General features: G+C 48.3%; 2 protein-coding genes across 8 annotated transcripts in view; one reads left to right on the forward strand and one right to left on the reverse strand.

Annotated features, from left to right (window-relative positions):
- LOC133393276 (rab3 GTPase-activating protein catalytic subunit) overlaps positions 1-15,895 on the forward strand; it is a 113,656-nt gene that overhangs the window by 1,647 nt on the left and 96,114 nt on the right. The gene's annotated exons all lie outside the window — the stretch shown is intronic.
- The window catches only part of LOC1278113 (leucine-rich repeat and fibronectin type-III domain-containing protein 3), a 104,066-nt gene continuing 88,187 nt past the window's right edge, over positions 17-15,895 (reverse strand). For 3 of the 7 annotated variants that reach the window (XM_061657468.1, XM_061657467.1, XM_061657466.1), the window contains 7 exons: positions 11,718-12,582; positions 10,696-11,646; positions 10,039-10,628; positions 9,622-9,978; positions 9,080-9,239; positions 4,600-5,135; positions 17-4,424 (listed from right to left, as the gene is read on the reverse strand). In XM_061657468.1, the coding sequence (XP_061513452.1) occupies positions 4,292-4,424; positions 4,600-5,135; positions 9,080-9,239; positions 9,622-9,978; positions 10,039-10,628; positions 10,696-11,646; positions 11,718-11,897 (2,907 nt within the window). In that variant the 5' untranslated portion in view covers positions 11,898-12,582 and the 3' untranslated portion in view covers positions 17-4,291. The remainder of the gene's footprint in view (positions 4,425-4,599; positions 5,136-9,079; positions 9,240-9,621; positions 9,979-10,038; positions 10,629-10,695; positions 11,647-11,717; positions 12,583-15,895) is intronic. The other 4 variants (XM_061657472.1, XM_061657470.1, XM_061657471.1 and 1 more) reach the window with 4 other exon arrangements.

The raw sequence follows: 15,895 nt of genomic DNA on the forward strand, positions 1-15,895 counted from the left end.
AGTAAGGCGCGGAATGTTATCATTTAAATTGATCTTTATTGATTTGATTATTGTTATATACAGCTTGTATTTAATGCGTGTATCCGCCTGGCGTACAGCAGGGGCTGGCGCTTTTGCGTTTTCGTTTTAGCTTTTGTTTAATTTGCCTGGGAGTGGGAATTTATAGCGTTTGTGGCGCACCTCGGGGGGTTGTTTTTACTTTTCGTTTAAATATATACGCGGGTGTGTCTGTGTGTATGTTTCTAGTTGTGTATATTGTATAAATATTATTCGAACTAACTCGTCTCGTTCTAGCCGTCTCGTTCACACTTCTCTTAGTAGTAGTCCGCTCTTTCCTCATTGCACTTGGTTTTTATCCCGTTCCTCCGCCTCCCGTCCGATGTCGATCGGTCGCAAAGGAGGGATAAGGAATTGTTTTAACAATTAAATCGTTCGATTACTACACCAAACGGAGATTTAGAGGGTACAGAGTGAGAGAGAGAGAGAAAGAGAGACAGTGCGTGTGTATGTGTGTGTTTGTGGCTATTATTAATGATGCCATCCTAACGACCTTAACACTAGCGATGGATGATGCTCCTATCAGAACTTTACAACATCGTTTCGGTTTCCTTCTTCTTCGCCTCCTTTCAAATGTTAACTTTCAACTGTGTTCATTTTTCCCGTCTTCATGTAATGTCAAGTTTTCGTATCGGGTTGAAGGGATGAAGGGGTTGAAGGGGTTTGGAATGAGCTGATGATGGGTGGGTGGGTGAATTAGGAGAAGATGGGGATTGGAGGGAGCGTACCGACAACGGAAAACCTGACATCAGTTTCCAACGGCGAAATGGGAGAAAAAAGATATCTACTTAAAAAGTAAACGAGAGTAACGTTTCCATTTCCTACCCTTAATTAGTCATATTACACTATTACACACTAGCAGTTATTGGTCACGCTTCCTTCACGACCACGTGGCGCTTACATGGAGTTACATGGGAATTGTTTCAACACATCACGCAAAGCAATCAATCAATTGACCTGCCGTTTGCTGTCCTTTCTGCCATCTTTTAAACATTGCATGGCCTACCTATTTACGCTGCTTCCTCTCTCTCTCCAACACACACACTTTTACATATCTAGATGAATGCGACCGTTGCTACTACGACTAACTACGTTATGCAGTGCGCAAATTGAATGAAATAAGGCTACGATTTGCATCATGCGCAAGCACCTTTCCCGGACACGTGGGGATACGCAACCGTGCGGAAAGCTGCAGCTGGTTGCGCGCCGCACGTCCCTTAGCTAATGCTTGATGTTGAGTATTTTTTCCAGTGGTTTTCTGTTGGTTTTACGTACAAAAATAGATCCTACAGTGGTTTCCCTTCACACAAACCTACACACACACACACACAGTACCTCTAATGCACTTCCTTTTCGCTTTATAGTTTTTTAGCGAATATGTTAAAAATAAGTTACGCCACGCTTAACGTGCTTCTTTCTCTACCTTTCGCGTTGTCTATCAATATTTGGTGTACGGACATTAATTTTGATGTTTAATTGCTAATGATGAATTTTAGTTGCACTTTGTTCTGCCTTCTCTTTCTTGCTTTTTTGTTTGAAACCGAATCGTTTTTTGATTTTCTTGGTTTTTTGTTTTGGGGTTGGGAGGGGCAAATGAGTGCTGCACACGCAGTAAAGGCCCTTTCCTTCTGTATCTGTAGACGACGAAACAAAACAAACAAACAACACCTAATACACACCAGGGGTTAACTATTTCGTTTCAATTCAATTCGTTTGTCTTACAAAACAGCTAGCATTTACTCTATGTACAGTTTAGTAATTACTTATCGCTAGGTTTTAACCATATCCACCATCTTTAGTCCCTCCCGCGTCCTATGCCAATCCCACTATCTTAAACCCAATTTTTAGACCTTTGATTTGATGTTACTGGTTACATTGTGTTATATCGATTGTTTTGCTATACTTAGATTTTGTTACTAATCGACAATAGGTTTGGGAATTGCACTGTACTTAGAAACGAACTACAGTTCTCTGCCCACATTCGGCGGATAAACACAAACAATAAAGCATCGTATTGCGATGCTTGTATGTGATCGTACGCCTGTGCTTCTTAACGCTATGCAGAAGTCTTTCCGAAGATTTCCCGTCGATCGCTTGTTAACTATCAAATGTTAAACATAGGTTTAGCACACGACGACGACGACGACGACGGTGATGTGACGACGGTGATCTAACACTCTAACACTTGTAATTTACGAACAAACTTAACAACTGTGTATTCATATCGTTCATATCGAGGAGGAAAAAGGATCACGGGGGTTTGGTAGTTTTGTATGAAAAAGCAGCGCAAAATAAATAAAACCTAAGCGACTGCATCGCAAACTATACAACACTGAGCAAATAATTAAAATACCCCAACGATGGAATGGAGTTTGGAGGGTTTTCAGACCGACCCATTAAACAGTTCCATTCGTTGGGTTATTTCAATTGCAGAGAAGAGATTAAATAAAGGAGCGCACTGCACCAAACTACATTCCTACATTGCTGACATTGCTATTTGGTCCGTTGTTTTGGAAGTGTTACAGTGTGCGTGAAATTTAGCGATGAAAACCTTTAAATCAACATTTGTTTCAAACAAACATAGAAAAGTAAAGAGAAAATCTCAGAAAAATGAAAAATAGAGTAAAACAAACCGAAACATTGTTTTGTTTTATGATGTTTGTAAGAAAAACTAGAACCCAAATCGGGGGGAGAAACCCAACAAAACACACAAAAACAGTACAGAACCAAAAAAGCAGAGCCATAATGCATAACACGCCACAGGGCAGAAACCAATGCGATAATAGCGTGCGAAGGAAACGCTGGGGAGGGTTTTGTTTTCCCGGAAAGGAAGGTTGCGATGATTATTTACAGGATACGGTTACATCGCACCTTCGCTTTCGCGGTGTGTGGGGTGGGAGGGTATGTTGTGCGGAAGTAGGACGAACGTGTAGGAGAAGGGGTGAGAGAAACTGGGATGAGTACATATTGTGAAAGCCCGCTTTGTTCCGAATGTTTGTATGTGTACGAAACAAACTGTATTGCATCATCCTAAATATCCGTTTTGTTTCCCCTATTCCGCTTTCTGGGTGCGTTTTTTTCTTCTTCTTCTTTTTGGGATGAATCGTAATCGCTGTATGCTTTCTATTAACACTGCTCGCCAGCCGCGCGACTATTTGCCCTTACTATTTGTGCTTATTCATTTTCATACAATCCGATAAGTTTAAACTGCTACGGGTTTGGGTCGTTTTGTTTCGATAATTTCGCCTCCCTTTCGGAAGCATATGTGGGTGATATGTGTGCGTGTGTCTTGCATGTGTTGAAATCTTAGCTACGCACGTCTTAGGTGTGTCTCAGTCGCCGGTCGATTCGTTTATAGTTCACTCGTTTCTACTACTCTTACGGCTACTCTTAAGAAAGGCCCAGCATTTGTTATGCTTCTTAAGGATACGACGCGCTTCCTTCGCTTCTAATTCGACTAAACTACAACTCCCTCTCTCTCTCTCTCGCTCAACGCTCTACAATTATACTTATACTCTTAACTGGTCATTGAAATGTTTACGAATAGTGATTTTAAATATTATATGTTATCCCGATCTCTCTCTCTCTCTCTCTCTCTCTCTCTCTCTCTCTCTCTCTCTCTCTCTCTCTCTTGCTTGCTTGCGCACTCATCAAAGAGACTGGCTTGTTTTACAAGTATATTATTGCCTACCGTTTGCTAACTGCTAAACCCTTTGGAGGACACCGTAACGTACCGCCGTCCCCACCACTGTTACATTTACTTCACCCTTACCCCCGTTTTCCAAAACAACAATAAATCCAAAAGAAAACTCCCTCAGTACTGCAGGTTCTCCTTCAGCCGATTGCAGTAGTTCTCCAGCTCGACGTACCCGGGACCGCTGGGCGAACCGAGCAGACTCTGCAGCGGTGGCGTAGTTGGCCGACAGTCGCGCACCTTCAACCGTGGCTGGGGCGTCCGAGCAGGCCCGGTGTAGTCGCACCGTCGCATCGTCGTGGCCAGTGGGATCATCGTTTCGTGCTCGTTGATTTCGCTGTACTCGGGCGGGGCTTCGTCGGGCCCGGCCGCACCACCGCTAGACGGAGCGTCCGGCACGATCAGCGTCAGGGTCGGCCGGCGGTCGTCGATTGGGGGGCAGCGCCCCGCAACCGTCCGGCCGTCGGCGGGTAGTCGCTGTCAGAAAAGTTCGCCGTAATCGTGCGCCGGATCGCCGTATCAGGAAACGAGCAGCCGGTCTCATAACGGCACCATGCCGCCGTTGCGGGCCGTCGGGTTGCGCGCCATGTAGATGTCCATGTCGTGGTCGGTCCAGTTGTCGGACGTGTCGCAGTAGTTGTTGAGCGTGTGGGTCGAGCCGGCGGTGGAGTAGCTGGTAGGGGCGGGAGAAAGGGGAGGTCGTCCATTAGAGTACCGAGAAGTTTAAAGGGAAGTGGTCAATTGAGTTCGGTGCGTTGGTCCTTTGAAGTTTAAGATCCACTTGATATCGCAATTGGACACTTAAGGGAAAGGGTTGCGTCGAGTTCTTGGGATAGGATTCCACTTACCGACTGCCGGGACGGTGCTGATGGGTGTGAATGTGCGCTCCACTAAGCTGATCCCGCGATCGGGACCGTGGCCGGGTGCGTCTCGTGCTGGAAGCGATGCTGTGGGCCGGTCCGTGCACGATCGACCCGGCATATGACGCTCGGGACATGCGCTCCGACGCGGCTGCCAGTGACTGTCGCGACTGTCTTAGCTCTGTCGAGGACAAAAAACAACGCTCAATCAATACACTGATGTAGTGTTGACGGGAAAACACACTCCATCCCTTACCTGGTCGAGAGTTCACCAGATTGCTCGGGAAGGCCGACCCGAGATAGCCGCGCTGCGAGTGGTTGGAGAAGCTGTGGTGCGACTGTCCGTCCGCGATCGAGCGTGCCTTGCCCACCTTCGGAACGCCGCCACCACCACCACCGCCGACGGCCGAAAAGTGCGACACGTGGCTGCGCAGATCGTCCGGGATGGCCTGGTTCTCCATCGGGTAGATGCGGGGCCGCGGTATCGAGCGGCCACTGTACGCCGACACCTGATCCCAGTCCTGCTGCACGCCACAATGCACCGCGGAAGAGAATGCAGCAAGGAAGAGACGAATATTATCAGCATGAGCAACGGAGAAGCTCTGTTTTAACACCACACCATCACCATGACCGTTGTAATCTTCATCATCATCGTAACCATCACCACCATAAACAGCGTCACTGTCAGTGTGTCATTACAATCGTTTCTGCTTGACGCTCTGTCCTGTTTTTTTTTTGTTGCGCTTTTGCTCCGAGTAGCGCCGTGAAAATCATTATAGCTATTACCACCCAGCACACCAAAACCACACACACCCATCACCATAACCTCTAGTTCACTCTGTTCCGAACGAGCTGCCAATTGCAATCAGCGTTTATTGTCCTGCTCCGCTCACCGGCGCAGGTCGCAGCGGGACGAAACCATTCATCTCCTCATCGCCATCAGCCACGTTGGCAGGTTGCATCCCGGGTTGCACTTCTTCTGCTGAACAAATGGCCGTTTTCCTCTCACTCACTCTCTCTCTCTCTCTCCCTCTCACTTTTTATCTATCTTTTCCTACTGCAAAGCTCCACGTGTTTGGAATAATGGACGGAAAAACAAACCACACACACACACAGAGAAGCGGGAGGGAAAAACGTGAAATAAAACAGAAAAGAAAATGAGCATCCGTAGCTGGGAAGAAGGAAGAAATAGTAGGGGGGTGCCACTCTTGGGACGCTCTAGGTGTCGTGTGGCCCAGTTTTTCCGGATTATTAAATGCGATAAACATGATAAGCTAACAAGAGCCATGCCATGCCACAACGCATCGGTCGTACTTTGGAGCTTTCTTTTCAACCTTTTTTATTGCCACTTTTCTACTTTGTTTCAGGGCACGTGCTAGGCAAGACAAGGGAGGGAAGGTTGCAGTGTGCATGCATTCAGGCGCGGTGGACGGAAGAAATTAAAGTTAGCATTGAAATTAATGGAAAATTGCAGCTCGTTCCGATGCACATGGGGGCGGTGGGCGTGGGCAGCATTGAATTAGAATAATAATTAGAGTGTAAAAAAAAAACAACTGTTTCTCCCTTTCGTTTGCCTTAGAAGCGCAAAGCGATCAACAACACCCTGGCTGGAGCTGCTGCGGGAAAAAATGGGAGTGAAAAAGGCAAACGAGATGCAGTTCGGGGGGATGGTCGGAAAATCGCTTTCATTTATCGTAATCAGTGAATCTTTCCCTGGCTTCCTTCGCCCTACATGTGTGAGAAAGTGGCACAAACACACACACACACACGATTGTCAGTATGGATCGTCGGAATATGCGCTTTCGAAAGGCAGATTGCGGCAAACACATATATTTGGCGCTGCAATTTGGCGATAAAATCACTCAACCAGATGACCAGCTGGTGTGTGTGTGTTGGTGTGTTGAGCGGAAAAGTGGAAAACCCCGCGTTTATCGCGTCGGTTGCATTTATTGCACATGGGGAGATCGGAATTGATGCAACCGTACATGTGCATGTTAATGGAGCGTATTTTAAATTAACATCCGCCACTGTATGTGTGAGCACAATAATGGCACAATATTGCAATTGAATATTTGCTAAATGTAGATTTATATTGATTTCAAAAAAGCCCATCAACACACCATTTTAGTACATTGCAAGTAAGTGTTAGTAATGCTACGCAATGCAATCAAAGCTCTGCCAAGCAGCGGCATTCGAGTATCATTAAAATCATAAAGCCCTGTTTCGAATGTCTTTTTTATTGCAAACACACAACACTCATTAAGGAACAAAGTTGCTCGTTCGCTGTTCCTGTTTTTCCTGTTGTTATATGCACATGCACCACACTTACACACACACACACGTACACCCACAAACTCTACCCTTGCATTTGCTGGTAATCCTTTAATTGTCTTCCGAATATTCCCTCTGTGTTTGTTTAGTGCCGTTTACGAGCAGCGGCAGCAACAGTAGGAAGTTTTGCCCCTTAAACTCAAATAATGGAGTCGTAATGCGAGAAGTGTGATTGATGTTGTTGCACAAATGGCATTATAGAGCTCTGTTGTTGCATCGGGGTAGGAAAGGGTGGGTTCGGGTGGCACGAAAAGGAAGGAAAGAATTTTAAAATTTCATTACCCCAAAGCTCGGGCGGAATGCACAATTGCACTTTTGTCAGCCGGTGGCTGGGTCGGAAAGTGAGAAAAGTTTGCTCATAAACGTGATTCTAGTCAGGTTTGGCTTTCAAGGGGGGAAGGAAAGAAAGGTTTGAAAGGAAGGTGAGGTACACTAAGAGGAGTCACGTTCGCGAACGATGGAAATGGATCCTGGGTCGTACCGGCGGCTGTGGGTATTAGCCCGTCGGAGTCGAACTTGGACGAGGTGAAAGTTGTGTCCCCTTCCCGACATTTCTTCCACACACACACACACCCACCCGCAACGGTGTGTATGTGTCAGTTTTAATCACATTTATTATCGTTTTAAAGTTACATCGGTGCAAAGATGCAGCGTGCAGTTTATATTCATTTGCTGGTTGGAAATGCACACCAGTTTTGCTTGTTACTGAACTTTGACTTTGGCCTGGAAGACACTTTTTACTTCCTCCGGTGGTCGTGGAAGCTAGCTACTAATTTCATTGCTGCATCGTCCGACCTTTAAACCGTCAGACGTAGTTGGTGAGTTGATGAAAAAAAGAAGGAAAACACAAAAAAAACCGTAACTACTGTCCAGCAGACAGTTCAGGTCCTGGCTCTGTTTGACGGTGACCACATTTTTGGACACTCTGCAAAACCGGGAATGCACTTCCGACTCGGGCTGTCGAAACTGTGATGCAAACACACACACACAGTTTCGTGCGGGTGGTTAAAAGTTTTTCCGTGTGGAAAACTCTCTAGTTAAATATTTTTGCTCCCCATGCCTCTCTGCCGCACGGCGGAGCGATTCGTCATTTATTTGGCATACTAAACGAGCGATCCTGCGAACGAACGTGAATGGATGATGGTTTTTGCCCGCCCGTAGATGCATTTTTGGGTTTTCCTATTGCAAAAACGCGGGCTGCATAATAGGGAACATACAGTGCAGAGGAACTCTTTGCAATGCAGTGTAAAATTAATTTCCGTTTGTTAAAGCCGGGTTCGGTTGAAAAAGGTGTACAATTTGGGGGATGGCCAGCCATGCTGATGGCCGGTCGCGCTGTCATGCTGTTACCAGCCGATACACAAGCGAGTGAAAATGGGTAGGAAAATTAAAAAGATGGAAATATATTCATGAAACCCCACTGCTGCACCGTTTTGTTTTCGACAACAGATGTCACGGACATGTCCTGCATTTGAGAATGCTTTTGGCGATGCATTGTAGAGGCGTATCTGGAGGAACAACCTTGAGCTTGCACGTCGTCCTCATTTGGGTCAGTTTGTAGAGATTCGCAAAGTATTTCTTATATGGTTTGGTGTGTTTCTTATTTTATTTTCCAACATGAAATCGATCGTCGGTATGGTTTGTTTTCCGTTTTCCATCTATAAAGTTCTGTATACGCCTCTCTCTCTCTCTCTGTATCTCTGTCTGTCCTGTTACGAAATGCAACCTGTAGCAACTCTTGTTCCGGGAAGCAGCTAGTCTTTGGTAGAGCTGGTAGATCCTTCGATGTAAAGACGCTGCAGTTCGGTGGGATCAAGCTTCCTCCCAACGGGGGAAGCTTCTTCATCGTATATTATGGCGAGTATTATATTATCATTTACTTAGGCGTTAGGATGTTGGGCGCGCGCAACGACACACACATACACAACAGTTACAGATAACCCTTACACTGGGATTAATCGATGAATTAGTACTAAAAGCAAGATATTAGCTACCACAGTTCACTAACTACTAACATCTACAACTATTGCTACAACTACTACGATCGTTCTAAAACGTTCACGGTTCGAGGATGCCGCGCTCCTCACAGCTTGGTGATCGTTAGTTTGTTACGGTTGCCAAATATGCTTTTCTTTACCTTGTGCGAGTTGAACGCGGACAGCGTGGCGAGCGAACCGAGCGGCCCGTTCGGGCTCGGTGTCGGTCCGCAGCAGTTGACGGGCAGGCCCGCGATCGGCAGTGCGCTCTTCTGCTGCGACAGGGACTGCAGCTTCTTCGAGCGTCTTCTGAAAAGAATCCTGGCGTTGTAGACAATGCGTTGTTGTCGGGCACGAGGGGGTGTGTGCGAGTGTGCAGTGGTGGGTGGGGGGACAGGGTGCAAGGGTGCAAGGGTGCAAGGATGAACCGATTGTGCAGAGAGAAAATAAAAAACATAAATAAAAAGATAACCAATGGTGCAGATGTGTAAAGAGAAGCGAAAGAGAGTCATGAGAAGTGGTGCGTGACTTGAGCAAGCGTATTGGGAGATTGGGGGTTGGAGCATTCAGGATTAAAAACAAGAGAGTTGAAGGAGCTATTTCGGCAAAAGATGTAGGATTTATCAGCATATTACAACAGAGTCTCTTGCTGCTTGCTGATAAGTACTACACGCTTGCCTTTTCCCCTACGGTGCATTCCTACCTGCTGGCGGCAATGAAGACGATCACCGCGACAATGATCGTGCCACAGATCGCCGCACTGGCCGCGATCGTAATCTTGTCCATGTTGGACGCTGGCGAGGCTACGGTGCGCACCTCCCGGCACTGGGTGTAAGGCACGGTGTCGGGCGTTACGTTGATCTCCTCGAGTGACACAACGCACACGATGATGCACTCGGCCGATGGTACGTTCTTGATCTTGAACTCGCGCTCGCTCGCCTCTAGCGGCGGTCCCTGCTTGAAGCTCTTGTCGCCAAACAGACGGTAGACCACGCGGAAGCCGAGAATGTTGGCCGTGTCCGAGTCCCACTGGATGATGACCGAGTTGTCCTGGCGTGAACTGCAGAGAAGGTGTGTGAGATTCGCTAATGTCTGGTGTATTGCTGTTCAAAGGTCTTACCTGAAAGCGTTCTTAACCTGCACCTCCTTGGAGTCATCGATCTGAGTACCTCGCTGTGGTGGGAAACCTAGCACAAGCGGAGGCCGCTGCTTGTGGGGAGGCGAGTTATTGCTGGCACCGTTCGTGCGCCAGTTCTTCGTTGCAGGCGTTTTCGAAGTCGTTGTGGTCGTGGCAGCAGTAGCAGCAGTAGCCGTTGAGGCCGTGGTCGATTGTTTCGTTGTTGACGGTGTCGTTGTGGTAAGCGTTGTGCTGGTCTGTGCCGTTGTGCTGTTGGAAGACTGAGTTTCGACCGCGTAGGTCGAAGATCCTTGCTGCGTAGTGGTGGGAGGTGATGTAGCAGCAGTTGTAGCGTTGGTCGTACCGCCAAGCGTTGTCGGTTGCGTCAGCAGTGTGGTGACGGTAGAGGAGGCGGTCGTAGTACGTGCGGTGGTCGTTTTGGGCAGTAGAGACTCCACCACACCGACTGGACCTTCGAGTGCTACCTCCGACTCGGGACAGGTGAGCTCCTCCGGCTGGATCGAGTAGAAGCCACGCTCTCGGAAGCGATTGGGAGAGCCACAGAACTGGGGATTACGTTCGCGTGATGTTACCTAGAAGTTACAAAGGAAGGAGACAGTTGCAGTGAAACATGGAGAAGTAATTGAGCCTTGAATCTACCTGTAGATCACCATTTCGGATCCATTCAGCCACCCAGCGCAGTTTGCAGTCACAGTGCAGGAAGCGTCCACCGAGGGACAGACCTCGCAGCGTGCGGTTAAGATGCGCCAGCGCTTTCTCCGGCACAGTTGGCAGTGGGTTACCGTCAAGTGCTAGCAGCGTCACGGCCGGATTGCCCCGGAAAGCTGTCTCTGGCAGTGCCGTGAGTAGATTGAAACCAATATCAAGCACACGCAGCTCACGCAATGAGTGAATGGCACCGACCGGGAACTCGGCCAGCAAGTTGTTTAGCAGGCTGAGCGAGCTGAGCGTCTTCCGCACTCCCGAAAAGGCCGTCTCGCCGAGACTTTGAATGAGGTTCCGCTCGAGATTGAGTGCGGTGAGAGCGTCCAGCCCATCGAAGGATTTAACACCTGCTCCACCCGGCAGCTCCCGGATGCCGTTCTGTGAGAGATCCAGGAAGGCAAGGGTGCGTAGTCCACGTACCGCTTCAGGCACTCGCTTCTGCTTTGTGCCTTTCAGATTGAGGTTCTTGAGGCTGGCCTCCAGCCCACGGAAGGCGAACGGAGCGAGAGTGACATTGTTATCGGAGAGCTTCAGTGTGGACAGCTTGCGCAGTCCAGCGAAGGCGTCGTTCGGTACGGAATGTAGACGGTTCTTCGACAGGTCTAGGAGGTTCAGGATGGTCAGAGGTTTGAGCGCCCGGATCGGTACCTCCTCCAGCAGATTGTCCTGCAGGTTGAGGTTCTTCAGCACTGCCTCCTGTCCCTGGAAGGCTTTATCGTCGATGCGTCGCATCTTGCAGCTGCTCAGCTGGACGTTGTGCAGCTTCAGGTTCACAAACAGGCCGCCTTCGAGCTGCTCGATCGTGGAGTTGTTCACGTACAGCAGATCCAACGGTGTCGCACGCGCATACTTGTCTAAGGCTTCAACTAACACAGGAAAATCAACCTAGAGATTAGGGAAAGTAGAAACCGATGAGTTTGAGCGATCGCATTGGGTGACCCTCCATCACTACTCACTTGATCACATTGAACGGACAGCTCCTGTCCGAGATTGTAGGCACATAAGCACGAATTTTGCAGATCGGGCACCTCCCGCTGCCAGGGGCACTGAGCCATCACCACGGTAGTCCGGGCGGTCAGCACCACTAGCAGGGCACCGACCGACACCCACCAACCACTAGCACCGCGTCGTAACATGACGTGACCGGGCAGATCGGCCAGAGACTGAGTGCAAAGAAACCCGCAACAACAAAAAAACAACACTAAACACAAAACGTAAACGATGGTAGCTGCCTTTACCGCGGCATACGGACTCGGGCCCTGCGTGGACTGCTTCTAGCAAACAGTTTGCGCACACTTTCACACCTTCACCTTTTCCGTTCACTGACCGGACATTGGGACATGGGGCACACGTGTGACCTCACCCAGGGGAAGTGTCCTTCGACTGAATCCGAATGGGGTCCGTCGTCACTGCACGCTGCTGCTGCAAACAGTGCAGGCTAGCGTGTGGATCTCTGGGAGCTCTGTCCTGCTACAGGTTCGGCACCGGATTAGCGCGCGAGTCCACACCAGTACGGACGGACGGTGCGGAGCAAACGCCCGACGGCCGACTTCCGAGCGAATTTGGCTCTCGCCGAAGCGCACCGAGACTGCCGAGACGGCGCGTCGTTTCGCGCACTAGTTCTCGCACCGTTCGCGATCTATTTCGCTTCCGCCGGACCACGCCGGATGGGTTGGCAAACGATGCAGTCGTGCAGATCAGGATTTTCGCTTTCGTTTCGATGCACCGTGGAAAATCCGGGCCTGCCGCTCTAGCTTCTCTAGCCCTCCTGCGTCGCACCGGTTCGGTTCCTATCGGTTCGGTTCGATGCCACCGTGCAATCTGTAATTGGAGAAACACAACAATTCGTTAGCAAACATGCAGCAGTAGACGGGGGCGGTGGGTGTGGTGGGACGGGAAATGTGATGCACACGCGATGCACTTACACACATACGTGTTTGGTGAAATGAAACGGTATGCCTGTAGCGGGCTTTGGATTGCGCTTTTTTGTTGTGCAAACCGTCCCGCGCACCCCACACTTCCTTTGGCTGATGATCGATCGGTGTCAAAACGAACGAGTTGCGAACGATCATCAAACGGCGGAGATGTTTGCGAGGGAAAGGTGATGCGGCTTACAAGACCGTACGATGTTTTCTAGGCTAGCCTGGTGGCTATATTGACGAGTTTTCAGGGACGTTGCACGTGGGCGGGCATATCTGCGAGCTAGTTATGTCTACGTTTTTTGTCCACTACTTTCGATTGAAAAAAAGGAAGAAAGTTTGGAGCAGCTACTGTTAAACATTGGTACCTTATTTTCAAATAAAATCTAATGCATTTTCTTGCCATAGATTATATTCGGCAAAACAGAACACGAAATAGCGAGAAGCAATGCAGTCCCGTAAGTTCTCCATCAATCCCTTTGACAAGTTTACAAAGCACTTACACTAATGGGTTTAATGCTCGAAAATGACCGACTAACTGCCCTGCTTAGTGGCTGCAACTCAAACTGACAGCTCGCTCCGGGGGGCAGATCCAGGTCCTTCCTTTTCTCATTACCCGTAGGAAACTTTAGACTTTTATTTCTGCGACCGACCAATAAAGCTTGGGTGCCAGTCATGCTGACTGGAAGTTTTCCCCCGTGGAAAACCTTCAACCGAAAAGGCGAGAATCCCACCAAAGCGAGAATTAGTTGATTGAAAATAGAACTCACATTTTTAATGAATCGATCGATGAATGGTGAAAAATTGATGCTTTCGCCCGGCGATGGGAACAGTAATGGAATGAACAAATGGTTTATGAATAGTGCAAATACGCAATTGTGTTCGACAGTGGTAGCGAATGTAATTTTCCCAAAAGCTTGTTTGCTGGCGCCATGCTTTCCATTAACACAAATCGCTCCTCCCCCAAGTCGCTTGCATTTCTTCGCTAACGAGGGAATGCATTTTTATCTGCCATAAAGCAGGATGATAAATAATGACGAATTGTTCTGGCGAATGGTGAAGCTTCTGAATGATGCAGTCAGGATCCGACCGTCCATCCGAGCTGGAGAAGGGGCGTCAGAGATGGTGGTGCGGGAGTTTTGTCTTTCGTTTGCTTTCTCCTCAAGGAACGAACAGACAAGATCTTGCCCAGTCATGGTGGCTAAGAACGTTGCGGTCATTGTATGATACTGTTGTTGTTTTTTTTCTTCTTTTTCTGGTGAGAAAGAATTTCGTTAAAATTTAGACTCCAAACGAAGTTGGGGCAGTGTTGTAGCAGGAGAAGCAGAATCCTATTTGATGGTTGATTTCGATACTGACGACACGGCACGATGTGCAAAGTGATAAAGTGGCAGCACTATGCAACGCGATCTGCCCACTGACCGGAGCACCATATCCATCCTAGCTGGGCTGACCATAATGTCCATTCTCGAGGAGCCGGTTGGAACACTGAGCCATTTTTATTTCTTTGCCTCGTACACATCTGTTTGTGTGCCACTTTTTGCCAGAGAGAGAGAGAGAGCGAGCGAGATAGGACTTGAAGATTGATTACGGTTTGTCCAACCATCTACACACCACTTGGTTCTCGGTTGTTTGTTCTGCGTCTTGCTTGAGAAGGCCAGTGGAGCGTTAAACCGACCATTGATAATCGGAATTGCAAGTGGTGGACACGAGCTGGAGGCGTCGGAAATGAAATAGATTGGAAAAAAGGCTCCATTTTCGCCATTCGCGCCATTGGAAGGTGAGGGTGGTTGGGAAATGAATCGAAAGTAAACATTTGGGTTGGCAGTGTTTCAAAAATTCATTGCTCATACTAGACGATCAGACAAAGAAATGGGAGAGACTCGTAAGTGCAGTTCAGGATGTGACATGTTGTTTTGAAAAATTAAGGATAAATTGTACTTGGAAGGTGTAATGGTTTCAGCAACATCAATTACGTTCATAATGTCCTGCATTCCGTAGAGAGTAAACAACCCATTCAAATGCATTACATATTTGCATCGATAAAACATTAAGCCCTCCATTACAATTGGGGTGTAATAAACCTGGAAATTCAATTTGCATGCTCATCTTTCCATCGATAATCGAGACACGGCCGGTGCGAGTGTTAATCGCATTTATGATTTCAACTTCAACGATCATCAACGAGCGGATCACTCCAATTGATGGCCTGTCGGCATTGTCGACTTCAAAGAACACCTACCGCACCGGGTGCCACCTCATTTGTCTTGTTCTGGCGGCGTGTAAATGCGCTACTCAATTAAGCCTTCAACGGGTGTGGGGGTTGTGTGCGTACTTGCCGCCTCCATCGTACCGTACCGAACTGGGGCACTGCGATTCCTGGAAGCGCAGTTGCGCTCCAGCAATTACGCAAATTTAAACATGTGTCTGTGTGTTGTGTTATTTATGCCAGCCCTTCCTCTTTATGCTGATTTTTGCTCACGCATGGTACACTTTCAATGCTCTCGTAACTCTTGTAAACGGTTTTATTTTCACGTTCAAGTTCACACCGAACCGCTTGCGCTTGTCCTACTCGCTCTCTCTCTCTCACTCTCTGCTCCGCCATCGTTTCCGGCCCATTGCAAACACCACCCCAATTCATTCATCATCAAAGCCAATTGTTGCTATCGAAGCATGAACTTCTTCGTGCACTTACACGCCACCAGCATCACAGCACAGTGGGCTGGGAATCGGTGTGCGCCGTGTAAACAAACGGCTTAAAATCGGCAAAGTAGCGGCATTTGTTTGCCTTGCTGTCAGTAGGTTATTTGCCTGGCCTCTCTCTCTCTCTAGCTCCCTCTGGTTTAGCTTGGCGAGGGCTTGGCGATACAAAAAAAGCACACGTGCCCTCCACCTCGCTACCCACACGAAGCCTCAAACAGGTTACACAGGGCACGCAACCCGGCACTTCCGCATCCACGCCCTGCGAGTCTACTTTTACGCGACCGCATAAATATTCAATCCAATTTTCATGATTAAGGTCATGCATGCGATCCTTCGGTGGAGGCCATGTTGCACGTGCGTGGTCGGGCGGGTAAATTTGACGTTTTTCTTTTTATGGCAAAGGATGATTTATAGGACGTTAAAGAGCGCGGGTTGGCCGGGTTCGCTTATGAAATTACGCGAAATTTAAGCTTCCGTAGACGGGAAACCGGACGTGGGAGTGATCGAAGATT

Source organism: Anopheles gambiae, chromosome 3 (genome assembly GCF_943734735.2).
Source record: "Anopheles gambiae chromosome 3, idAnoGambNW_F1_1, whole genome shotgun sequence".
Lineage (NCBI taxonomy): Eukaryota > Metazoa > Arthropoda > Insecta > Diptera > Culicidae > Anopheles > Anopheles gambiae.